Source organism: Camelus ferus, chromosome 10 (genome assembly GCF_009834535.1).
Source record: "Camelus ferus isolate YT-003-E chromosome 10, BCGSAC_Cfer_1.0, whole genome shotgun sequence".
Taxonomy (NCBI): domain Eukaryota; kingdom Metazoa; phylum Chordata; class Mammalia; order Artiodactyla; family Camelidae; genus Camelus; species Camelus ferus.
Genome location: NC_045705.1, coordinates 67,882,336 through 67,909,014, shown reverse-complemented (window position 1 = coordinate 67,909,014; position 26,679 = coordinate 67,882,336). Strand labels below are relative to the sequence as shown.

Below are 26,679 nucleotides of genomic sequence, written 5' to 3'. Positions count from 1 at the left end.
GTGACTGCTTAGTAATGTTGCTGAAAATCAACTGACTGTACCTGTGGGTCCACTTTTGGATTCTATTCCATTTCATCGATCTATTTCAGAGGTTGGCACTTTTTCTGTAAGGGCCAGAGAGTAAAGATTTTGGGGTTTGCAGGCCACATGGCCTCTGTTGCAATTACTCAACTCTGCCAACGTATCATGACAGCAGCCAGGGGGTCGGGTCCAGTATCAAGTAGGGGCGTCCCCACCAGTCACTCAGAAGTCCCCGCTCCTGTAAGCTTACCCGCTATAACTCTCATGTGTATCGGTCTGTTTTGACAGTTTTGTACACTCTCGGTCTTTGTCTACTGCTCTGCCCGTAACATTTTTATGGTCCTACTGGCTATCAAACACTGAGTCTCTACTCACTGTTCCACTTTAATATCAAGTTGTCAAACTCTTGAGGAAAAAAATACCAGATTTGATTGGGCATGCACCCTAATAGTAACAGCTAAGATTAATTGAGTATTTACATAGTCGAGCACTGTTCTGTTACATATTTAGATGTGTTACACTTAATTGTCACAGCTCCGTCACTTGCTGGCTGGGCATCCTCAGACGGAACGCCTTACTTCTGTGTCCCCCTTACGCACGTGTACAATGGGGATAGCCATCTGTCTCATAAACCTGCTGCGAAGAAAAGGTAGAACGGTGCCTGGCATGTAACAAGAACGCAGTTTCAGGTTACGAAGTAGAGGACTGTACAGGAGAAACAAAAATACCCAGCGCCTTAAGTAAGGCAGCATCAGACACTGTCAGCGGTGTGGCCCTTGCTTTTAAAGTATGCAGAACCTACTAAGGGTGACACACGCAAAGGCCACACTGACCACGCCGTCTGCGTGTCATGCCAGGAAGTAATGCTGACTGTGCAGACGGCAGGGCAAAGGAAGCCAGCACGCGCTGAACGCTGAGATCGGGCAGCTGTAAAGGCGTCAGCAAGGACAGGGACGGGACCCAGAGAGAAGAAACGAAATCAAAGGGAAGAATGAACAGCGGCCATGGAACAATCCAAACAATGCCACTCCTGGCCTCTGTCACCATGGTGTAAGAGCAGCAGACAATGTACAAACGGATGGACGTAGCTCTGTCCCCGTGAAGCCACCTGCAAACTCAGGTGGCAGGCCAGAGCTGGCACATGGGATGGAGTTGACCCCAAAGCAGAAACTGTTAAACCCCCATGGAGTGAAGGCGCTTGAGTTTCCAGTAGGTACAACTGTGAACACAACTGCAGCCTCGAAGCCAGGATTTAGAGACACCAGCAGGTGACACTGGGGGGCTGAGAAGGGAGTCAAGAGCTTCTACCTGCACTAAGTCCACGGACTTGCTGTCGTTCTCTCCACCTGATGGAGAAAGCAGCTGAGACAAAGGGGGAAGTCGCTGTCCTGCATGGGTGGGGTGGCCTGTGAGCCAGCACTGGCCCCAGGCCCTGGAGCCCACATCCCTGACCGCCATGCCCAGTGTCTAGAGGTGTATGCACAGATGAGCACGGAGGTGCTGGGATGACCACCGGGGACCCATTGTTTATGCAGACAGACAGGAGGATGGAGAACGAGCAGCTGTGACACAGCACCACGCTCTGGACATTTATGGACCGCCTGAGAAGGGTCACCACCAAAGGTATCGGCAGGGTTGGAAGCCAAAAAACCCGGGCTGGGGCGGTGTTACAGACGGGGAAGACAACACAGCCGAGGACAGATACACTACGGAGACATGGGCTCGCTGAGCCCCCCCCCCCTGCAGACGGCAGGCTGGACGCGGCGGCTCAGCCTTGATCGCGCGGGCCCAGACTCGGGCCCGGAGCAGGGGAGTGGGGAGAGCGGGGGTCGGGAAGCCTGAACCATGAAACACTCATTCCAGCCCCCACACCCTGGTCTGGTTACTAAAGCCCAATCAAGGTACAAGAGAAGATTTCTAGAAACAAAGAATCAGGCTTTATTTTTGCGGTTGTTATTTTTAATACAGGTGTTGTATTGTAGACATGTTAGTCTTGCAGTTCAGAATGGCCAACCCACAGAAATGAAAGTCGAAATTCAATGAGAGTGCGTTCGCTCCCGCTCCCTGGCCGGCACCCTCCACCCCCAACAGACTTTGTTCTGCCCACCCCGCGTCCTCTCCCCGCCCCGCAAGACAAGCAACGCAGAACACTACCCCAAAGGAAAGCCCCAAATGCCCTTCTGTCAGCAGTGGGTGGGATGAGACAAGACACTGGGTTTACCTTGGGTAGGATGGAGACGCAGCCGAATCCAAGCTGCCGGGGGCAGTGTGCGCGCCCCCGGAGCAAGCTGCTGGCCACCAGAGCCCTCAGCCCGGCGAGACGAGAGCGCACCAGCCATCAGCAGTCCCCGAGGTCCCGGGCCACATGCGGGCAGCACCCTTGAGACGAACGCAGGGAGCCCTGTCCTCCGGCAGCGTGAGGATCCGGGGAGAACGCTCGAAGACAGTCTCTTCTGAGAGGAGCTCACGACAGAAAGGGTTCCTGAGGAGGCGCGCGGAGGCCAAGGTCAGCGCCCCTGCCGTGTGTCCCAGGGCGCGCTGCCGGCTCCACGGTACTCGAGGGCTAGGTCTGCCTCGCTGAGAGCGTCTACGCCGCTTACAGTGGGGAAGTAAGTGAGAGATAAGGCATCAGACATTTGATTTTTTTATTTCCATATGCAATGTAATGTTTAGGCACGCTGCTTGGGATGCTATTTCTAAAAAAATTGTTGGCCATTTTTCAGAATATCCTTTTGGTTTTAAATACTGGTCAGGAAAAACAAATGATGTAAAAATACGTGAATAATTTTCTATTACAGAAATGAAAAACTGATTTGCATCTAAAAGTGCAAGAGGTGAAGTAATTTAACCCTTTCACCAGACAATATGGCAATATACAATATATTGCTTCAGCTGTTTGAGAAGGCTGTGATGTATTTTTATATTGACATAGAAAATTATAAATTACATTGAATTAGTATCCATAATCACTATATATGTACACAAACCAGCTCTAAAAAAAAATACACTGGTTTAGGATTTACGAGTGAAAACCTCACAAGGAACAGTAAAACAACGAACATGCTCAGGTGCCGGGGGCTGATTTCTAGTTTAGAAATACTAGCCTGTAGAATGGACGCACTCCAACTCCATTAGCAGCACGAGCATTTCTCAACTGCCTTGCCTAATATGATTTTAGGTGTGTTAAGTATGCAGATCGCTCTGAAATGTTCATTGGTGATGCCTGTTAACAAGGTAAATTTTGGTGAATGGGTTAAAAGGCAGATGGACAACCAAAACAAAACGAAAAACAAAAACAAAAAAAACAAAAAACCCAAACCACAAGCCATGTACACTCCAAATAGTCTAGTGTTTCACCTGTAGGAATAATCATTTCAAGCAAACAAGACTTCAACAGAACATATGGCTTTACAATAACATCAATTTATCAACTAAGTTGTAGCAATAAATACTTAATCTCTACCAATAGACTTACATTTTTTGATCCGTTTTAAACAATACAGAAAACAGTTACCAATCAAAAACTGGTTATAAAAAGAACACCAAATATTTCTTATTCAAAATCACTTTTGTAAGTTAGAACAACCAAAATAACACTTAGAGGGCATTTCAATCCTACAACTCCTCGCCAACCTGAAAGAAAAATGAATTCAGAATTTTGTACAAGGTGAAAAAATGTATGAAAACTGCCTAGTACTTTGGTCACACTAATAATTGTCAAATAGTTATGTTTCAAATACAATAGATCTGTGTATTCACTTTTATAAAACTATTCTTACAGCCATTTTAACTATAGTATTACTACTATTATTACATGGGTGGCAAGATCTTATTTCACAGGCTACCCATTATTTAGAACAATACAATATAAACATACGCAAAAACTCTTGGTATTCGTCAATGTGCAATATTTTTACACTTCTGAGTTTCTCTGTACAATGTCTTAGAATCTAGAATATAAAGGTTGCTGGTCCTGATCACTCGCAGAGTGAGCGCAGCGTGGCGGCCCGGCGGGCTGCAGACGAGGCCCCGGAGCCCCATTGGTGACAGCCTGCGGTCCTCGGTCAGCAGCAGCGGAGCTCACTCATCATACGGGGCCATTCACCGCCGCGTCGCCGGGCACGCTTGGCTGGTCAGTCCTGCGGAGCGAGAGACGGACACCTGAGGCACTTAGAGCAGAAACGCAGGGCAGAAAACAGAAGGCGGACACAGACAGCTTGGGTCACGGAGGCATTCGGCAAGGGCGGCCAAAGCCGGTGCTGCAGGGCCTCCCTGCCTCGGCCCTCGGAAGCACAGAACGGACTGGTCGGTGGTTTTACACGGCTGCTCCCCCAGCCTTCAGGAGCTACTCGCTCATCCCTCCTTCCAAGCAGCTTTTTATCTGTTCCACTGATTGGAATCCACATAAAATTTCACTTGAAAAATAGGATTCTGCTACTGAGGGAGGGAAAAAAAAGGAAACAAAAGAAAAGTTTGTAAAAAGGACCAACTTTGAGAACAAAGGCGTGCACATGAATAAATGTGCTCCCGGGAAGCAGACGTCAGGTGAACCTGGGAGCAGGAGGGGCAGGGACGCTATACGAACAAAGTGGTGACAGGATACCCAGGACCCTCCTGCCAAAACAGCCACCTAAACATACGATATTCTTGACGGTGTTACCAGAATGGTTATAAAGTAGACTTGGGGAAGGATGCTTAGAGCTGAAACTGGGAAGCACAAGCACTTCTCAATCAGCACTCAGAACTCACAAACCGGATACTTCTGGTACTGCTAACCTAACAGAACCACGAGGTCAGCTACACACACAACGAGCCCTACTCACACTCGATGGTGTCTCAATACACCAGGGACACCGGCCCTGGAGTTCTGGAACCAGACACAGCTGGGTACACATCCTGCCTTCACCATGGACAAGCTGTGTGACCGTAAGTAAAGTTCCTAACCTCTCTCAGTTGAGTTTTCTCCCCTGTGAAAGGGGGACAACACTCCTCCCCACCAGCATTAGTAAGCAATGATTATGTGCAAAGTGCCTCCTTAGCACACTGTGGGCACAGAGATTGGACCATACTTGATTAGCAGTGAAAAATAAAATTCTGTGGCAACAAAAATCTTTTAAGTGCAATAGTGCTCATCTGTCAAGCCGAAGGACCATGATACCTGGCTGCGGTGGGAACCGTGTGGCTAAGACTACATGCAGGAAGTCCCAGACAGCTACCTTAACCTTCAGCCTTGCTACAAACTACTCTTAGAAAGCAAACGTGACACACTGGAAACTCACCTTTATCCCCGCTGCCCCAACAGCGGCCCAAACGCCAGCCTGCTCAGAGGCCTTCCCCACTGCCCTGTCTGAGCCGGGACTCCGACTCCTTCACCCAGGCACGTTGATCCCTCCCGGCCCCATGCTGCCCGTGTGTCTCCTGTGCTACTGCTATCACCAGGCCCGAACCAGCGGCTGCCACATCCGAATGTGTGCTGCTGGAGGAAGGGCAGGTAGGCAAATGAGTGGTCACGAGGGTGCCCCTCTCCTTCCACTGACTGCCCCCAACTTGTCCCTCCAGATCCTAGTCCTACAGGTAGGGGGAGGCAGATGTTTCTGTGCAGGGAGAAGAGCGAGTGGGCTCCCCTGAGGCAGACAGTCCCGCATTCCAGACAGCCACGTAACTGCACCCACAGGCCTGTATCCCTTCTGTCACAGACACCCGGAACAGGCTCCCGAAGCAACTACTCCCAAGTGGGGGGACTGTCTTCCAGGCAGCTTTCGGTATAAAGGGCATTTACATACGAGGGAGACGGTGCAACTGATTAGGAATTAGACCTATAAAAGGTCTTTAAAAAAACACACACTGAAGACCTGAGGCAAAGAAAGCGACTTGTCCAAACCCTCAGAAGCCCTGCTGGGGCTGGACGCCCAACAATTGGAGTGTCACACCGTCTCTTCCTCCCCAAGCCTCCCCACGTACACCAAGTAGTTCTTATAATTAATTTGTTTTATATACACACACAATTTTTATTGGCAAAGGCAAACCCCTCGTTCTGGCTGTAATTTCCACGAAAAACAAAAGCAGGGTCTGCTCCTCCATGAACACAGAGGTTACTGACTGGTGGACAGACAGTGCCCCCTGCTGGCTCCACTGGCTTCAGTACCCCTAAAGGCCTAGATCTGGGGGGGTCTGGTGAGGGGGAAGTACAACTTCTCTGAAATGGTTTTGAAGGTTATTTTATTCCTTATAGAAGGAATGCACAAGCTTGGATATACTTAATCAAACTAGTTAATACTGGGTAGTGCGGAGCAAAGGTCCCTGTGGCCCAAGGGCAAATCCTCAAGGTCTGGAGCAACTGGGGGCTGAGGCTCTGGCTGGGCCTATCCCTTCAGACCACCAGCTCAGTCTCAGCAGGTGACTAGAGAGACACCACATTTCAAATATCTTGGCTCTGGTGGTGGGATTTCGACACTTCACCCAGACAAGACAACAGATACTTTTTGAACAAACCCAAAGGGGGAATCACCTGAGTTAAGAGCATTTTGCTACCTGTATGAAAAGGTCGTCAGGACAGTGCTCTCCCCGTGTCACATGGACACACCCGTGGGACAGTGGGCACCGGGACTTGCTTGTGCCTGGCAGCTGGGTGACTTCATGGGAACTCGATCGTGGAGGGGCTCAATGTCAGCCTCAACTAAGTGCCTCATCAAGTAGACAGGGGGACGGCTAAGGGGAGACATGCCAGCCAGAGAGCCCCTTCCATTCCCAATAATCTCTCAAAGAGTCGGCGACATTATCCAATCTCCAAAAACCAGCTTTCAGCTTCTGGAGTAGGAGACGAATTATGCTTAATTGCTCAGTTCAGTCACTCCGATTATCACAGGGAACTGAGAAAACACTCCTGTGCAGGAAAGTCACGAGCGCTTGAGAACAACTGTAATGACCCCCTCCTCCCTCCCAGCCCCCATCCAGGCCAACTTCCCTTCCAGCTCCCCAGAGACAAAAGCCAAAGCCAGAGCAGAGCCTAGACAGGATCTGAGAAGTGGGCAGTTACCTCTGCTCCGGACTACTGCTGGGGGGCCGAGGGACCGCAGACTTCGCCTCTGCCGTCTCAGGGCTCTCCTCCACATCTTTACAAGCAGCATCTTGAGAGGTAGACAGTTTTCCTTCCTCACTGCAGGAAAGAGGATGGCAGGCAGCATTAGACGCCCTAGGTAGCAGTGCCAGGGAGAGGATGAGGGCACATGCAGGTGGCTCTGGAAGTCATGGCGGCCATGGACCCAAGCCCTGGGGCCGAGCATGCTCAGGTGAGGGATCACAGGGACCACGGACACAACTGGGCGATCATGGAAGGGCAGGACCACACACAAGTGGGAGCCAGAAGAGGGACGATGCAACGCGGCTGGTGTCTGGTAAAGAGCGGTCCACATCGCTGTACATACCGATAGGATTCCAATACTCTGAAGCCAAGTGTGCAAAACAGAAAAAGAAATGTACAAGAGTTTCAGAATACTCCTATAAATGGGGTATTTTGGGGAATAACATGTCCATGACTGCACATAAGCAAAACTGCAGACTCGGTGAAGGTGTCAAATGAACCTGTTTGAAGGAACGAGTCTTCAGTTAGAGCAACCTGCTTTCAGGGCCAAGCCCACCATCTGAAGTCAGCTGGACAGACCCGAGCAGCCTGCTGGCCGGCACCACCTGAGCAAGATGCCGCGCGGCCTGAGCCGGGATGAACTTCCCAAGTGGCCCCCCGACAACGCCATGAAGGAAAAGAGAGCCAACCACAGCGGCCAAAAGAGATAAAAACCAATCCTGAGGGGTCAAAGGCCAGGGAAATAAAACATGAAAGGATGCTTTTTCCCCTTAAGCGGGCTCTTGGGAGGAAAGACAAACAGCAAATGCTCTCAACTGTCTGTGGGCTGGAAACTTAAAAGATTTCTGCCTGTTCTGTCTGGATTTCCCATTCTGACACAATTCAAGATGGCATTAAATTGAGCTTAAGGGCAGCCAGAGATTCCCTTCTGGATGGTCCATCGTTCTTAGCGTTGGGTCCCAGATTTGCTTACAGAAAACCTCACTTCAAGATGACTTCTCGGCAGCTTTCAGATGGGTCTGGGCAATTTATAAGGAAGAAAAGGAACTGAAGTCTAGTTCATGACTTTATCCCCTTTCTCTGCTCCCTGCCGGCCAGAGCAACTATCCTGATGTGTCTGACATGTTACTACTTTCACTCTTGTGAAATGAACAGTCAATGCATATGTGTGTGTTTGGAGACACACAATGAGCCCTCGAATCACACACCTCACTGTACTTATCGCTGTGACAGCAGTTTGGAAGAGCAATTGTTCCTGCCAACCTGGCACACACCCTGTGCGGGTGCACCTCCCAACTCCAGCCTCCCACGGTGACCAGCACCAAACTGTCTCTCCCCCACACCTCTGGCACAACGCTGCAACCACCTCCCCTGCCCGCGGCCCCAGTGGGCCTGCCCGGGCACTTCCCAGGGCTCTGCACCTCAGAGTGGAAAATGCTGGTCATCTTTCCCTGTCATTCTCCAGAACAACTGCCCCGCTAGCAGGGCAACACGGTTCCTGTGGCCCCACCAACACTCAGCATCACCCACCTTTCCAGTTCTCACTAGTCTAGCAAGAGGTGCCTGATAACAAGTGAGTCCTGAGTATCTCTTCTTAGGTTTCTGGGTTTGGGTTTTTTGTTTGTCTATTTTGTTTTGTTTTTGCCCTTTTGGGTTTCCTAGTCTGTAAACGGCTTGTTGATATTTTTTGCCCATTTTGTGATTTGGGTTTTCTATCTTTTCCTTATTGGTTTGACTATTAAATGCTAATTTTCTTTTTATTGATTTAGAACTATGAGCTTTCCCCCCCTCAATTTGCCATCTGCCTCTTAATTCTGTCTACAGTACTTTATCAACCAGAAATTCTTAACTTTGTCGTAATCCAATTCTGTTCTTTGCATGAGGTTTATGCTTTTGGAGGCTTGTTGTTGTTTTGTTTTTGTTTTGGAAAAAAGTCCTTCTTTACCCATGGGTCAGAAAGATACACTGCACTGTCTTCTATCTACCATGAGACTTTGGCCACATCACTTAACTCCAGTGCTTAATTTTCCTCTTCTGGAAAGTGGGATTATAACCGTGCTACTCATCCTATAGGATGCTTGAGAGAAAGACACGAGGGGACACATGTGAGACAAGTGGTACCGCAGCCGGCACACAGCAGGCACTGCACACGTGCTCTTGCCTTCACAGTCGGGCTCCAGTCCATCTGGATGGCTCGTCTCCTCTGTTCCCCTGGACAGGGCCAACCTCCTGCCCCAGCACCTGTTAAGCCACCGGTCTTGTGACCGAGCTCTTTCCCATCACACCAGCCCCTTTATCTGTGCTTTAATTATTCTGACGCTGTAGCCTGACCAGTACCTGCCAGGGCAGCCTGTTACTAATCTTCCTATGGTACTCTAGGCAATTGGGGAAACTTTTTATTCCACATGAACTTTAGAGCATGTTTATCAAACGTCTTTTAAAAGTCCTACTGAATGAACTTTAGGACACAATTTGCAAGGTGAAAAGCCTTTGTGATTCTGTTAGTTTGCTAGTGGATATTTCAGTCTTCGGATGAACAGTATCACCAATGAAAAGAGTACAGATCAGCTCTAGGCTTATGTGAAATAAATAAATACAGTAAAAATGCCCTGAAAAAAGAAATCCAACTGAAATTGTGACTGGGACTACATTAAACTTAAAGATTAACTTGGTGACGGCGACTGTCTCTGCAGCACTGAGCTGGCACGTCGCTCAGTGTGCTGGCCTGCCCTTGTGCACAGCTTCTTCTGTGGCTGCTGTAATTACCACTTCCAAGTTTTCTCTATAGATATCTGGGTTAAGATATTTCCTAAATAACTTACAATTTGAAATATTATGTGACTGGTACTTCTCCTTTTATTATATATACACCCTAGTTGTTTATTACTGAAGTAGAGAAAAGCTACTGATTTTTAAAACTGCTCTCTTACCTGGTAGCTTTGCTGAATTCTTATTAGTTACAAGTCTGCTTCTGACCTGGTTGCAGTTGATCATTATTAACTCCAAATCACTCCCCGTCTCATCATTACCTAAACCTCTTTTTCTTTCCTACTAACATTGCCCAGAACTGCCTGCAAGTGGCAATGACAATGGGCAGCCTTATTCGTTCCTTACATTAAAGTGAACGCATCTAAAATTTCTTCATCAGGTATAATTTTTGCTGTAGTATTCCAGTATTTAACTTTTACCAAGTTAAGTAAACTCACTTCTCTTCCTGCTTTGCTCAGAGTTTTAATCATATATAGGTATAAAAATTTTTCACAAGTTTCAAAAATATCAAATGATTTCCTTCATTCTATTAATATTTGGTGAATTATACTGATAGATTTTTCTGACTGAACCATCCTTGCAGTCCAGCGATAAACTCTAGCTGAACATTATGAATTATTTTTAGTAAGCCTTTGGGTTCATAGCAAATATTTTATACAGGATTTTTGCATTTAGTTTGCTTGTAAGTGACATGAGCTGATCATTTTCTGTAATTATACTTACCTGGTTTTGCAATTAAGATTTCACTGCCTCATAAAAAGATCCAGGCAGTTTTTGTACTTTTTCCATTTTCTGTAACAACCTAAGATAGGAGTTAGTAGATTACTGTGCACGGAATAGCACCGAATCATCACTGTCACTAACACACCAGCTGACTTGAGAGGCTGGCCTGCTCTGGAGCTAGCCTGCTCCTTACTTTCCTCCACAGACAGCAACTTGTTTGTGTCCTTTGTCCATTAAAAAAATTATTAAATTGTTGTCTCTTTCTTATTGGCATTAGGCTCTTCCTATGCTCTGCTACAGCGTGTTCCTTTGCTGGTTATGGCTCGTCTTTCCATCTCACGGCATCTTTTGGAACACTAGAAACTACATAAAGCCAAATTTACCAGTCTTTTCCTTAATGGTTTGGCTTTTTTATGGTTGAGAAATCCTTTACCACAACATTAAAGACCCTCTCTCATGCTGCCTTCTGAAAGCTGTAGCTTTGCCTTCCATACTTATGTTAAGACAGAGATTTAATTTTATTTTTCTCTAATATGGATAATCACTATTAGTCCAGTCTTCCCTCCTCAAATTATGTCATCCTAACATGTATCAAGCTCGTGTGACTGTAGGGGCCTGTGTGTATAACTCTGTGCCAAGGCCACACACATCACCTCAGTAATAAGCCTTGATACCTAATATGGTGAAGACCCCCTCACTTTCCTCTTTGAAGTGACCTAGGCTGTTCTTGGTTTTCCTTGATCTTCTCTGTGAGTATCAGAATCAACATCTCCCCTTCATAAAAAAAAAAAACAACAACAACTCCATCAGGATTTTGTGGAGAAGTATGTTCATTTTATAGGTTAATTTGTTAAGAAATGCCAAAGATATCATCCCATTAGCAAACATGGCATATCTCCCTATTTATTTAGGCCTTTGTTGTATCTTTCAGCCTGCGTTACAGACAAGGTTTTTAACATTCTAATTTTAAAAAGGGAGAGGCCTACCCTAGGACATCTTGTGTTGATTTATAAGACACAACTGTTTTGTGGTTGTATCCAGTAAACTTGCCAGACTTTTTTAGTAATTCTAATATTTGCCTATAGATTCAATTGGGAGTTTTTTATGTAGAAAACCATAATCTACAAACAATAACCATTTTATTTCTTTCAAATCTTTATACTTTAAATTTACTTTTATTTTCTGCTACATTTGCTAAATCTGGGTCATGTCTTTGAAGGGACTATTTCCAATGCTTCAGTGCTGAATAAAGTCTGCTGCAGATTTTTAGTAGACACTTCAGTTTCAGGTAGCTACTTTCTATTCTTGGGATGCTAAACAGTTATGAACAGCTTTATTTTTTTGTCAAATGCTTTCTGTCTGTCTACTGAAGGTCCAAATGGCTTTCATCCCTTTACCTATGAATTACTTTCAATAATCTTTACAATGTTACAACATCCCTACATTCATGTCAAACATCTTTGGTCATGACTTAAAAACACACTGCTGGATTTGGTTTGCTCACTTTTATCTTTAAAGTGTTCTGCATATACACCTATACATGAGATATTAACCTACAATTAATTTTTCTTTCATGCTTTGCTTGTTTTTGGTTCATAAGTTGGGAACCATTATTTCTCATGATCTGAAAGGGTCTAATATAAGATGGAGACCGAAGTTCAAAGCACTGATTTAGTTGCAGTCTGTAGGTTCTGATAGAATTTTTTCATTATTCCTTCAGTTTTAAGTTTTAAATTTTCATTATGATTCCTTTTTTGATACCCATGAACTTAGAAGTGAGGTTAATTTCCAAATACGTTTTTTAAGCTATCACTTTGCTACTGAATTCTACTGGTTGCATTATGCCTGGAGAAAATGATCTGTAAACACTGAACCTCTGGTTTAGATGCACCAGGCTATGTGGCCTGTATACAATGCAATTCCTATTATGGCTAGAGGCCTGTCAATTTTTTATACTTATGTATTTTGAATCTGTAAGATTAAACTACAGTCTTCTGAACATTATAAAAGAGGAGGAGCACGCAAACTTAGGGATCAAAATTCCATCTCTTCATTAAGATTTAATGAATTAATGAAGATATCAGAAAGATGTCAGGCTAATGTCTGAACCCACATTTGAAGCAAATTAAAGACGTTAGTATTTGCAGCCTCTCGCCCACCACCCTCCCAACAACCAGAAGCTCCAGGATGACTGAGCCCCTAGTTACCTTTTGAAGACCGCAGTTTCTGTCTTGGCATCCACAGTGAGGCTGAGCGTTTCCTTCATGCCGCCATTCATCACTGTCTCAGTTACCTTGTCCGTGCTTTCAGCATCCTCCTCTCCGTCAGAGCTGGCTTCCATGGCCACACTGCCTGGCGCTGAAAAGCACACACAGCTGATGGTCACGTATACCAAACCAAACAAGAACGGTTACCCCTGTCCTGTGCAGACCCATCCACCCAGCGTTACCTCCACTGCTTGAAGAAGAAAAGTGAGATGGCCCACCTATTGCTCCCGGGCTGACTGACGGGCACAGGGACCCAGGGCAGAGAAGCTGCCTGGGTGCCCCTGTCTCCCCAGCTGCCCACAAGCCCACCACCTTCCTCCCAGCCCACCTTCCTGTTCCTAATGCTCTCTGGCTCCAGCACGGGACAGAGGCGGCGGCTGCACATTGCAGCCTCCAGCCACCACAGTCCATGTACTGTTCATGGTTCATCCGTGTACTGTTCTCAGTCATCCTTTTCCTATCACTTGTGCCCCTTGGGTCCCATTCTTTTCTCTTTTTTCAAGTTACCTTTTCGTGGTTCCCTGTGGATTATGTCTTTGTTCTATAAGAGGGGTATACTGGTTATAAGCTTAGGCTCTGAAGTCAGATTCCCTAAATTCAAACCCAGCCTGACCACTTACTAGTCTCAGAGCCCTGGGACAAGGTGCCCCACTTGTGCCTGGGTTTTCTTTTCCACAAAATGGGGTGACTGAACCTATGGAGACCTGCTGAGGGACAGATCAGGTCATCCAGAGAGAATGTTTAGAAGAGTGACATACAAACTACTAGTTACTGGGTTCTTTTCTCTGCCCCTTGGTTCTTGTGCCCTCTAGCTGCATCATTTCTTCTTTTAAAGACTCGCTTCTTTGTTCCCTCCACACTACCAACACCCCCTTCTCCACTCCACTCACCTCCCGCAGCCCTAATCATCAGGTTGGAAAATGGTTCAGGGCCTATGCAAGGAACAATGTGCATATTTTAAGTAACAAGACAGCCACTGGGTACCCCTGCCCATTTCATCTGTTCATAAAGGAGAGAAGCACAGAAACAACCACACAGCCTGAAATGTGCCCAGATACACAGACGTGCTCCAACAAAGCAGACTCTGAGGGACAGAAGAGCTGGGTGCAGGCTGGGCTTGGCATGCACGTGGCTAATTCTGGTTTTATTCACCCTGGGGACTGCAAAGACCATCTTTCCTCTTCTGTACACTGAGAGGACTGAATGATAACTTTGATACCTAACCCCTTCTAGACTCAACATGGTGTAGTTCTGGACTAAATACACAATTCCTTTTCATCAGTTGCCTGTGGACATCAGACCCATCATCTTATTTTCCTGGGTCCTTTGAGCCTGAGAGTCAAGTCTAGTTTTACAAACCTGCTATGAGGCCAAAGACAACTTTTCAGATCTAGAAAACTAAGCAAAAGTTAAAGTCTGAACAACTACCAAATGACCGGTCCATAGGCCAGGCACCCTGGTGGTCTCTGCACCCACCTTCTGGCTGGACTGCCAGTGCAGCAACACTGGGAGTCAGAGGGTCCATCGGTTCAGTGCTGGTTTCCATCTCCACTGGAGAATTACTCCTTAAAGAATCTTTTGTACTTTTAGAAAAGAGAAAATTCAGATATTAGCAGTGGGAAATAGCCGTCGGTTACCATTAGTCACAAAAAACCTCTGAAAATGAGTTCCGATTCCACTGGGGAGACATCAGCAGTTGGTTAAATATCCAACGACACGCAGATCTAAGAACTGAGAGCAGCCTGGCGCTGGTAATGAGTGTGGTAATCTCTAAATATTTTGCTAAACCAGCAGGGCAGTAACACAGAGACTTCCTAGAAATTTCTAGACAGTTTCAAATGCTCCCAGCCCCTCGAGCGCACCGTGACCGCCAGGCTCCTGGGGCTGGGACGGCAGTGCACCTACTGCACAGCATCAACCGTGTCTACTGTGCCATCTTCAACAAGAATCCTCAGTACCTCGAGCCAAACTGCCCACAGGGCCTGGCCCTCTTAATGCCACTTCATGAGAAAGCAGCCTGTGCACAGGGGTTTGTAAAGGGAAGGCAGCTGCTTCAACAACTCTCAGCCAGAGAGAGGTGGAAACGTGACTGTCCGCTCCCGGAGCAGAGGCAGTGAAATGATTCGTAGTGTTTTGGAGGCGCTTCCCACCAGTCTCACCTTCACCTCTGAGCGAGAGGTTACTGCCACTATTAGAGCTGCTACGAAGCAACATGGGTTTTAGCCGAGTATACTCTCTGGTTCATGTACAACGGTAACCATTAACGCGTAATAGTTTGTCTTTTTATCTTTTCCATCAACAGTGATTGTTTAAAAAGTCACTTGTTAGAACAAGAAAGCAACAAAATCTTTCAGATGGAGTGGTAGAGACTAATTTTTTCAGTAGACAAAATAAAGCAACGTTAAGCAAATCAAACTAAGCCTAACAAGACATGAAATCCATGGTTAATACTCAAATGCTAACAATGTTATTCTGGAAAATTATGAAATGACAGGTTGCTGTCACCGAGAATAACACAAGGATCAAGACTGACAGCCACAGCTGTCATAACCCTTAATTTACAGCACTAGACTAGCTACAAGCTTATATTATCTATTAAATTCAAGATGCATCCTGCATTTTTCTGTAATACTCCACACAGAGGTGCCTGTCAGGAATTACTTGGCTTCACCTCGTTCCCAATCCTGTCCTGACAGCTGGGTGAGACCAGACAAGCTCTGAAGACACCACCTTCATCAGCATTCTGCTGATCACCTTCCTGGGCTGTATCCTCCCAGCCTACTGTGTTAGCAGTCTCTCCCTTTCCTGGCTCACCCTGGATCAAAGGAAGGAGGAGGACAACTGCTCTTCTTGCAACTCCCAGCTGTGTTGGTATCTCTGCCATGTTGATTTTCAATCCTGTTCAATGCACTACATTCAACTTGGAAAAAACTCAAGGTGACAAGCGGTGTCAACAGTACACAGATATCCTCCCCAATTCTCGTGTGGAAAGGTTAGAAAGCTAGCATGTGTGCTCACCTCAGGGAAGATGTGAACTCTGAAAAGGAAGCCCAGCCTGTCTCCTTGGTTGGCATCGGCTCCTCTGTGCTCCAGACGTCGGACCCCACAGAGTCTAGGGGAGCACCGTGGGTTGTCTCCATGGGGACATCAAAGTTGGCTGACCAGTTGGGTGCTACAAAGAGGAGAGGAATTCCACTTTGAGAATACTTCGGTAGTTCAATGTCACACAAGCATTCTCACACACTGCTGGGAGGAATGGACGTGGCACCATCACTTGGAAGGCAATTCGATAGCATCTGTCCTATTATCTCCTGATCCTTTAGCAATTCCTTTTTTTATGATTTTTTTTTTAACAGAGGTATCACACAAGAATACAAAGCCACACATAATAGAACATGCTAATATTGACTTCTTAATTCTGACAAAGGTCCCAAGGTTGTATTAACACTGGGAGGAAGACGGAAGAAGGGTACACAGCCACTCCCTGTACAAGCTTTGCGACTTTCCTGTCAATCTAAAATTGTTCCAAAATAAAAGGTTTATTAATTTTTTAAAGTATGCTGGCTAGTCAACTGCAATAAACTGGAAACAACTTTGATGCCTCCCAGTCCACATCTGCCCCATTTCCTATGCACATGCTCCCTGGCCTCCCGCAGCCTACTGCAGTTATTAGCACAAGCAGCAAGCTTCCTGCGACTAATAAGAAATACACATTTGGTCCCTGCTTCCCCCCTCAACTCCTTGGAATCTTTGAAGTGACAAGGTTTTTCATATGCTAATGAGATGATTGGTGGCTGGGGGCTCCTGGGCAGTCTCAGCATGGGGGTGGTGGGGGGCAGCAACCAAGTGACTAGAGGGTTGGAACTTTCCACCCCACCCTACCACCCCTCCCCCAAACCTTCTGGAAGGACAGAGGAGCTGGAAGTAGAGATGACTTCACCAACCCTGCCTGCTTAGTGAGGCCCCCATAAGATCCCAAACTGCAGAGCCGCAGAGCCTCGGGCCCGATGAACAGAATGCGGCACATCACAAACTTCACAGGGACAAAGCCCCTGTGCTCAGGACCCTTCTGGGCCATGTCCTATTTATCTCTTCATCTGGCTATTCATTTGTGTCCTTTAAAGTATTGTTTGTAATAAATTGGTAACAGTAAGTAAAATGCTTCTCTGAATTCTATGAGCAGTTCTAGCAGATAATCCAACCCAAAGAGGTCGTGGGAACTCCCAATTTGTAGCCAGCTGGTCAGAAGTACCAGAGGCCCCGGCCTGTGGCTGGCACCTGAAGGGGTCGCAGGGGCTGGGGAGGGGAATGGGAGTGCTGTTTAATGGTACAGCTTCAGCTTTGCAAGATAGAAAAAGTTGTAGAGGATCTACTGCACGTGAGTACAGCCACACCACTGAACTGTACGCGCGCACGCACACACGCACACACACACACACACAGACCCCAGAATACTGCTCAGCCTGGAGAAAGAGTAACACCCTGTGGGTGCCACACCACAGAGATGCTCTAGCGGCAAAGGTACAACTTACGCTCATTCAAGTCCACCTCCATTTTATCCTCTGTGTTGGCACTGCTAGACTCGAACAAGTCTTGTTTTGCTCCATCTTCTTCTTCTGAGTCTGTACTTTCCTCACTGTCTGTACTCCCCGAGCTAAGAAGAAAAGGACCAAAATACTTGGTGCTGCATATCAGCCACCAGCTAAATCCAAAAAATTTTTGAGGTCATCTAACAACAAAAACATTACACTGGCCCACATCTGCCTGTCACTGTTAAGACTTCATGCTGCCTAATCCTACCTAAGGCATCAGCTGCTCTGCCGTGTGGGCTCTGCTGAAAGACGCAGATAGCAGTCTGAAAACCTGCCTCCCAGTGGGTGTGCGCAGGTATCCTATGGTGGTGTCACTGCATTTCCCTCTCGACCAAGGACACTGAGCTTCCTTTTAAGTGCTTTTTTGCCACCCACCTCTCTTCTTTTCTCAAGTGTCTTTCCATATCTTTAGCCTAGTTTAAAAACTGAGTTACCTTTTTTCTTATAACCACAGTTTTGAGAGTTCTCTATATACTCTACATAGAAGTCCTTTATCAGATACACGATTTGCAAAGTTTTCTTAGTGTGTGCCTGTCCTTTCATTCTCTTAATATTAAATGTCCTTTGAAGAACAGAAGTGTTTAATTTTGATCAAGTTTAACATATATAATTATATAATTTAATGTATAGTGCTTTCAGTGTTGTATCTTAGAAATCTTTGCCTAATTCAAGGTCACAGACTTTCTAGTACAAGTTTTCTAGTTTCATGTTTTACATTTAGGTCTAAGATCCATTTTGAGTTAATGTGTATACATGGCAAGAGGTATGGACTAAGTTCATTTTTACACATATAGGCGACCAACTATGCCAGCACTAATTTTTCAAAAGACTATACTTCCTCCAGTGAACTTCCTTTGCACCACCACCATAAATCAGATGTCTGTATGTGTGGGCCTGTTTCTGGGCTCTTTATTCTGTCCCCCTAATCTATTTCCTGTTGTAATTACTGTATCTTGAAATCAGGTAATGTTAATACTCTGATCTTTTTCTTTAAGAAAGTAGTTTTGGGTATTCTAGGTCCTTTGCACTTTCATATGAATTTAAAAATCAACTTGTTAACAGCTATCAAAAAAACCTGCTATGATTTTGCTTGGGATTGCACTGAACCTAGATCAATGTGGGGAGGACTGGCATCTCAACAATACTGCCTTCCAGCTTACAAACATTTATTCAGACTTGACTTCTCTCGGCTGTTCTACAACTTTCACTCAGTAGGCCTTGCAATCTTTTGTTAGATTTATCCCTACATGTTTAATATTCTGATGCTACTATGAATAGTGCTGTTTAATAATATCAATACCACTGTCAGCTGCAGTATGTAGAAATGTGATACTGATCCATGACTGCCATCTTGCAAGCCCACTGAATTGTTCCAGCCATCTTTTTGTAGATTCCAACAGCTTTCTACATAGACAGTCATACTGTCTATGAAGAAAGTTAATACTACTTTTCGTTTCCAATCTAGATACCATTTATTTTTTTCTTCACTCCAGCACAATACTGAAAAGCAGTGGTGAGAGCAGATATCCTTGTTTTGTCTCTGATCTTAGAGGGAAATTATTCAGTCTTTTACCATTAAGTATGATGCTAACTGTAGGTTTACTGCAGCTTTAAGCTGGCTGAAGAAATATCTCCAGTTTGCCAGGCATTCTTATCAGGAATAGCTGTTGGACATGCTTACCGACTGATTTTCAAATGTTAAAACAACTCTGCACTGCTGGAATAAACCTTGCACGGTCACGATGCACTACTGTTGCATTTATCTGCTAAGTATTTTGACAGGCGCTTTTGCATCTATGTTCATGAGAATAATAGGTCACCTTTGTTATAATGTCACGTCATGTCATGCCAGTCCTTGACATCAGGTTACAATAAAGTGGCTTCATAGAATGAGATGGGCACTATTTCCTCTCTTCAGTTTTCTGAAAGCTTCTGTAATTTCTTCCTGAAATGTTTGGTAGAATTCATCAGAGAAGCCTTCTAGGCCTTGAGTTTTTGTGTGTGTGGAGAGGGGGGAGTTTTAAACCAAAAATTTAACTTCTTCAATAGATACAGTACTATTCAGGTTATCTTTTTTTGCTTGAGGTTTGGTAGTATGTATCTTTCAAAACTCATCTAAGTTGTCAGACTTATTGGCAGAGTCACTCCTAATATTTCTTATTACCCTTTTAGTCTCTGCAGAATCTGTAGTGACGTCGCCTCGTTCTTGGTCTTAGGCATTCGTATCTTCTCCTTTTCCCTCGATCATCCCATCTAGAGGTGTTCTGATCTTACTAATCCTCTCAGAGACCAATGTTTGATCACGACTCACTGATTACAATGATTTTCTGTACTGCTTTTTTTTTGTTTGTTTTTCATTCTAGTTTATTAAAGTGGTAGCTGAGGCCACTGATTTTTTTTTTTTAATGTAAGCAGTTAGTGCTAGAAATAATTCTTCAAGCACTGTTTCAGCTGCACCCTCCAAATTCTGATATACCGTGCTTTCATTTTCTTTCAATTCAAAATACTGTGTCATTTCTTCTTTGATTTCTTCTTTAACTCATTATCATTTAGCTCCACAGATTGAGAGTTTTTCTAGAGGTCTGTTATTGATTTCTCATTTAATTCCACCAGGATCAGAGAACATACTTTATATGACTTGAAATCTTTTTACTGAGACTTGCTTTATGGCCCCAACATGGTCTTTCTTGGTAAATATTTCACGTACACCTGAAAAGAACACGAACTCCGCCGTGAGGCTGGGTGGAGTGCTTTATAAACGCCCAGCAGGCTGACAGTATTTACATTTTCTGTATTTTTATTGCCTGTTGTTTTATCAATTATGGGACAGGAGTGTTAAAATACCTGATTATAATTATGAATTTGCCTACTTCTCTTCACAGTTCTAACGGTTTTGGCTCTGTGTATTTTGAAGCCCTATTATTAGGTAGGTAGGCATTTAGAATTGTTACTATGTCCTCCTAGTGATCCCTTTATGATCTTTTCTTTGGCCCTTTCTTTTGAAATTCATTTTAATATTAATATAGACCCCTCCAACTTTTCTTTTAACCTGTTTAAATCTTTTACACTTAGATTTTAAAATATTTAAAAAAATAAAATTTAAGTTTTTAAATAATTTAAATTATTTCCCACAGGCAGCATAAGTCACATCTTACTTTTATGCAATCTGACAAGCTCTGTATTTTAACTGGGGTTTTTGGATAGAGTGAATTTTAAAAATCAGGGGACAAAAAAACCCAAACAAATAATGGACTGATCCCAATGGGTATCAACTGCCATGACTCCATCTCCCCAAGTTAAATGAACTTTCAGAAACGACTTTTCCCCTCCCCAGGGAAACCTTCAGTCTTCTGTAAGACACAGTGCATAAACTCAGCTGCTGCTGTTATTACTGGTAAGGGGGCGTTTATTCCAAGCACTACACAACTACATTCCTCAGCATCACTTCCCATTCAGAAGAGGCTGTGTCACAGCGTTTCCTGAACTACGTCTCAACACGGACAGCATTTTCAAGCAGACTCCCGTGACTTGCTCATACTCCTGTCACACTGCAGACAAGAGCAGTTTCACCAACTCGTGTCAATTAACAAGGGCATTTCTGGTCATGACGAAAGCACTGATCTCCAGGCCACGTATCTGCGTCTGGAGAGGACACAGTGCATGCCTCCTAATGACCACGTGCTTCTGCAGTGGCTGGGTCACTGCCAGAACGAACTGCCTCTCACCTTGACCGTCTCTGGGATTCTGGTGTAAATGCAATGTGCTTTTCCTCCCAGATATCCTCCTCATCAGAGCCGCCATCATCAAACTGCTGTATTCTTTCTTTACAACATGCTTCAAACAAGGCAATATTTCCCTAAATAAAAACAAGAGAGAAAGAGCGAAACAAACTTAAAAATCAAGTCATTTTCTCTAAAAATTACCAATGTAAATTACATTATTCCATTTCCTCACTACGTATACCAAAATAAAATGTAAGCATCTAATGTCAACTTCTGTGTAAGTGACAACAAAAAGTTCCCTCCAAAAGACTGGCTTCAAAACTAGCATACAAGAAACTGCGACTGGCTATGTATAACTCGCCTTCATCTAGTGAAAGCACCATTTGAAATCTAGGAGCCTCCCTGCCCACCCACCTGAGATGCAGTCACAGATTTACCCCAACAGGAAAAGCAACCTGTGCCACTTCCTCTGCTTTCACAGTCCAGACCAGTCAGTTTATACCTTATCACAACAGCAAATCAACAGGTGGTCTCACATGCTAACTGACATAAAAATCAAGACTGTGCCCATTCCAATGACAGTATTCTCATGTCAATCTGCTGGTGTGGCTGACTTGGCATTTCACAACTGCCTGGTGATGAGAGGCTGGCCTTGATCTAGCCCAAGTTTCTCTCTTCAAAACTTTCAGATGTAAAAAGCAGCAGGCTGGAGTCAAACTGCAGCCTTTGAACTTACACTACAACCATGTCTACACTGGCAAGGGTCCCACTGAACACAGCACTCATATGCAGGCTCTAGCAGAACCCTGTTCCCACCTGTCCATCTCCCATATGCCTTATTGCTCATGAAAGGCATTAATACTTACACTTTCATTTGTGTTGAGAGTAAAATTGATGTCTGATACCCGATCAAAAGAAACACTGTAAACAAAACAGAAGTGTAGGACTAGTTAATTATCTACAGCCTCAGAAAAAGCATTCATGAAATTTTCCAAATTTAAATATTTACACTGTCATTAAAATCTCCGTAAGTGAAAACAAACAAACTGTGCTTGCATGAAATGATATCTCCTCCCTTGGTATTAAGGAATTTATATAAGATGGGAAGGCTGGAACAGAAGCCTTCTAAGACATATTAAACATACCCTGAAACCTTCCTACAAAAGATTTTTAACATCCATGGTAGCAACCTGGCTCCAGAGGCCACACTTACATAACCAAGAAAAAGGTTACTTGCAAAGAAGAAACAAGTTAAAACGTGAAAAGGGTCGTAGAAGCTGTCAGACCCTGAACTTTCTCAGGATATAGCCAAATGCATACATAAAATACACAGAGCCTCCTGAAATCTTATGTTATAATGTGGCATAATCAGGAAGAAAGTAGGGAACAAAAGAATCCATAGCCTATTGAACATAATCTTTGAGTGGGTGGGGCTGTCTTACAATTTCTACAAGACCTGTTCTAATCAATCATTATTCCAAGTACCCCATACAAATTCTAAAGACTGTGTGTGGATCCCTACCTAGCAACTGTTCAAATAACGAGTCTAGACAGGCAGGTGCTGACGTGCCACGTGGGGAGACCTGCAGGCTCTGGTGTGAGCGCTCTTGGGTGTAGACACACACCGAGTGGTGGGTCCTTGCTCCTTTTGGATTTAAATGAGCCGATTCTTAGGGCAGCTGAGGGCCTTCAACCCCTGCTCTGTTCAGTGGAGCCCCCGGCCCCTGCGCCAACACGGCATGCTGTGCGGCACAATCAGAATGCGCCACAAAAGTCTTCTAGCTTCTCGCCTGGTATAAACCACAACTTGCGACAAACAGCAGCCTCCACTGGCTGCAGTGCAACCAACTACTGAGCAGCCAGTGCTCAGGAACCAGAGCGACGCTGGGCATTCGCACCCATCACCGGGGAGTCCCCGGGGGGGATCCCTGTGCCCTGGGAGCCGTAACGCCCATCTTGTAAATACTTTGTTTATGAACACCTCTTGTTTCCCAAGGTCAGGTGCTTGACCAAATGGTCGTTTTCATGTCTGTGGTACACAGACCACACACCTTCTACTCATCAATTCTGCCCAGGACCAAAGACTCCCATTTGTGCACTCCTCTTACCCTGCCTGCCTGGCTCTTGCGGGAAAAAGACAAAAAACAACAACAAAAACCCAACTCTACCTTCCGGCTAGCTGCCTACAGGAGAACACTCGCACGTGAGGGGAACCGCTCCAGCCGTGAGCTAAAGCCCTCCTCACTGTGTGTTGCAGAGCCAGGCTTGCTCACGCCAGTAAACCAGCGCACGGCTCACCGCTTTGCATGCCGCTATCTAGCGCTGTAACCTACGAGTGGAACAATGATGTGAGTCCCTAAATCGAATAAAAATTAACCTCTGTGACCAACGTCCAGCCCAAAGGCAAGCCCTCTTTGTGGGAGTGACGTTCTATTCCTGCTTGTCCTCTGAGTGCTTTCAGGCTGGACTGGCTGGAACTAAAGGAGCACTTGGGAGGGCAGGCTCCTCCCAACTCACGAATGCAAGAGTTCTAAGAATCCAGGAGAACCACAAAATACCTCACAAAGAGCAGAGTGTACTAGACAGTTATGGAAACAGAAAAATATACTCACTTGCCAATGTCATCTTGATCTGCAAACTTCTCATCGTTGAAGCCAAACTGGTCAATAAAATTGGACGTCATTTGTTGCATCTGATAATCAGAAAAGGCCTGGCAACCCCAGGACCAGTGACAGTGATATAATGATTCTAATGACATTCTACATACTATTTGCCCATTTGTGTTCCAGAAACCATCTTATCTATATAGCCATATGGCTTAGAAAGTTGGTGTGTGTGTGTTTTTTTTTAAGTCAAATAATTTCAGACACAATTTACTCCCAAAAGGAAAAGTTTGGATTTCGATCCACAAGTTATTCTAATGCACATGTCATGTAAGAAATGTTAAGTGACCTCTATTCCCAATTATCTTTAGAGAAAGGTTTGGGTCTAGTTCAAAAAAGGTGATCAAGTGACATGTGCCAGTCTGAAATTATAAGGTGTTATCAGTCACCTCTGAACACAACCAACCTTAAGATCAAACACGTTGGTAACCACCCACCCTCCCTCTCTGCATCTCCCCACCCCCAATCCACTACAGCAACATGGCACCAGAGGAAAAATGACTACTCATCACTATTACAACCCTACAACACAACGTTCAGGGACATTTCATTTTCTTAAAAAAAGATTTAAGTCTTACAGGCCCGGAAGAGAAGAAAAGTAACTACTATCCTACCTTAGAGAGAGGACAGAAAGTTTTAGCACTGATCCAGAATCACTCTGAAAAGACTACGACACTGAGAGCTCCATGGAGGAGCCAGTTCCTACACCATTTCTGGAGCGCACCATGCTCACGTGGGTTTTCTTAGGTGAGAAATGGGCAAATGTTCAGATGTACTCCACAGAAATGTTACTATTCTAATTCAAAGCAATAAGCAGGCCCAGGGGAGCAAGTGAAATCGGTAAACATGTCCTCCGTTCTCGACCAGGAGTAAAGAACACATGAGGAGGAGTGCCCCTCCTCATTCTTCCCCAAGTGACAGGCTTGGAGACAAACAGCATGCGAGCTGCCACACAGATGGGGCTGCACATGACGCGACAGCTCTTTCCCCAGGTGAGCCTGCGCCAGGGGCGCAGGCAGCAGCCGGTGGCTGAACTAAAGGCATCACTCCTGAGGCCATGTATCAGGAGGCAGCTGTAACTGAGTTCCACCGATTTCTGAGCAGAGCCCACGGACCCCACCCTGCAGACACACTGCAGAAATGCCTCTGCCGATGACTCCTGATTACTCATTCTGGTGGCAGGGAATTATGGCATGGATAATCCAAATTGTGTAAAATTTTAAAAATAAACCTTATATTTGGCTTTGGAAGGCATCTTTTCCTTAGGTCTAGAAAATGCTGTATCGAGCTCACTGAGGACCTAAAACCTCACTTTTCTCTCACTCAAGGTACCCCACTGCCCCCTCTGTTCACCCTCACATTTCATGCTGCCCCCTTCTTGCCCAGAGACGATATCACATGGAGGCTTGGGGCCACCCTCACGGGCTGCATCTGGTAAGGGAACCAAGGCTGTGGGAGATGGGGTGAAAGTAGAAGGAAGGGGAGGGACCAATTCTGGGAGGCTGGGCTGAGTTCTGGACATATGAATGGAAAACAGAAGTAGAAAGAAACCAATTCCTCTGAATTGAAGCTTTATCTGTAAGGCAGAATGGACGGTTGGTAACTTTAAAGATGTGGTAAAGAATCACGAAGTCATTCTTCTGAGCGAGCAGCATAAACCAGGCTCTGAGTTTACTTACAGATTAGAAATTTGGTGGAACAAGTGCAAAAGGTCCTTTCCAACTGTTTTGATTTCCGTTTTTTTCTCTTTTAAATGTTTTGTACCTCTAGAGATCATATTATGAATCTTTTGGGTATAAAAGGGAAGAAATGTTTCCAAAAGTATTCCTTTAAATGCTTCATAATACTTTAACTGCTTCATAACAGAATGCAAATACTAAGCGTTTTATAAGTACATGTGTGAATGCATACATGTGTGTACATGCAGATGTGAAAACACACACATACATGCATATGCGCACACACATCTGCACCGTCTGCCTTCTAGGGAGACACGGGGCGGCTGACAGCCAGCCTCCACACAGCAATGCAGAGGAAAAAGAAAACCAACGAACTAGTCCTTTCTGGTTCTGACTCCATTATAGCTTCTAGGAAGATACAGCCAGCAAGGAACTTAAGTTTCAAATCTGACTTTCACTAATAAAGCTATCGTGGCTTATTAAACCCACGTAAGTGAAGACTATTACTGTAGTCTATTTAAAGCTTTATAAAAAGTGCTTTGGACTCTGAGAAATCCAAATCTGGAAAGCACCATATGGCTGTGTAATTATTAAAAATTTTTAATTATAAAAAAAAAAAGGAAAAAAACTCCCTCACATTTTCCAGAGCCTGGGACTGTTCAACTCACTGAGAAGGGAGCCCACAGCTTCACTAGTGAGCCTCTGTGGGGTGCCGGCTGGGCAACAGCACCCTTGTCCGCTTCACCTGACCTGACCGCCTCCGAGCACGCCTGCTGGGCAGGGCGCAGCAGGGGCAGTGAGATGAGCGCTCCAGAGCCCACCCGCGGCAGCCAGCCCCGACTGTCCAGCCGCCGCACAAGGAGGACCTCCTCAGGAAGGCGGGAGAGCCCAGCACCGGAGGCGAGGAAATCAGAAGGGCACCAGCGCTGCAAGGTACTTGGAGCCAAGCCAGCCCCACAGGTTTGCTAAGCGGCCTGCCCTAAGCTCCCTACACTCGGGCTTTTACCAACATTCTGCTAACTTCAAAGGTGAACAGGAACTCGAAGTTGATATATATATAAAATATAAACTAACCTGATTATAATGGAGACCAGCATGAAATTCGTAAATTAAGGCAGACTTGTATTCTCGAATTTAAAGAAAAAAAATGCTTTGGAGCCTA

At 45.2% G+C, this 26,679-nt stretch overlaps 1 protein-coding gene across 20 annotated transcripts in view; it reads right to left on the bottom strand.

The window, feature by feature from the left end:
* Window positions 1-1,935: 1,935 nt before the first annotated feature.
* PPP6R3 (protein phosphatase 6 regulatory subunit 3) overlaps window positions 1,936-26,679 on the bottom strand; it is a 114,564-nt gene continuing 89,820 nt past the window's right edge. For 8 of the 20 annotated variants that reach the window (XM_032490042.1, XM_032490033.1, XM_032490045.1 and 5 more), the window contains 10 exons: window positions 23,788-23,885; window positions 22,042-22,096; window positions 21,179-21,309; window positions 17,394-17,515; window positions 15,880-16,033; window positions 14,338-14,444; window positions 12,802-12,952; window positions 7,446-7,463; window positions 7,058-7,177; window positions 1,936-4,160 (listed from right to left, as the gene is read on the bottom strand). In XM_032490042.1, the coding sequence (XP_032345933.1) occupies window positions 4,109-4,160; window positions 7,058-7,177; window positions 7,446-7,463; window positions 12,802-12,952; window positions 14,338-14,444; window positions 15,880-16,033; window positions 17,394-17,515; window positions 21,179-21,309; window positions 22,042-22,096; window positions 23,788-23,885 (1,008 nt within the window). In that variant the 3' untranslated portion in view covers window positions 1,936-4,108. Of the gene's footprint in view, window positions 4,459-7,057; window positions 7,178-7,445; window positions 7,464-12,801; window positions 12,953-14,337; window positions 14,445-15,879; window positions 16,034-17,393; window positions 17,516-21,178; window positions 21,310-22,041; window positions 22,097-23,787; window positions 23,886-26,679 lie in introns of all 20 variants that reach the window. The other 12 variants (XM_032490047.1, XM_032490034.1, XM_032490050.1 and 9 more) reach the window with 7 other exon arrangements.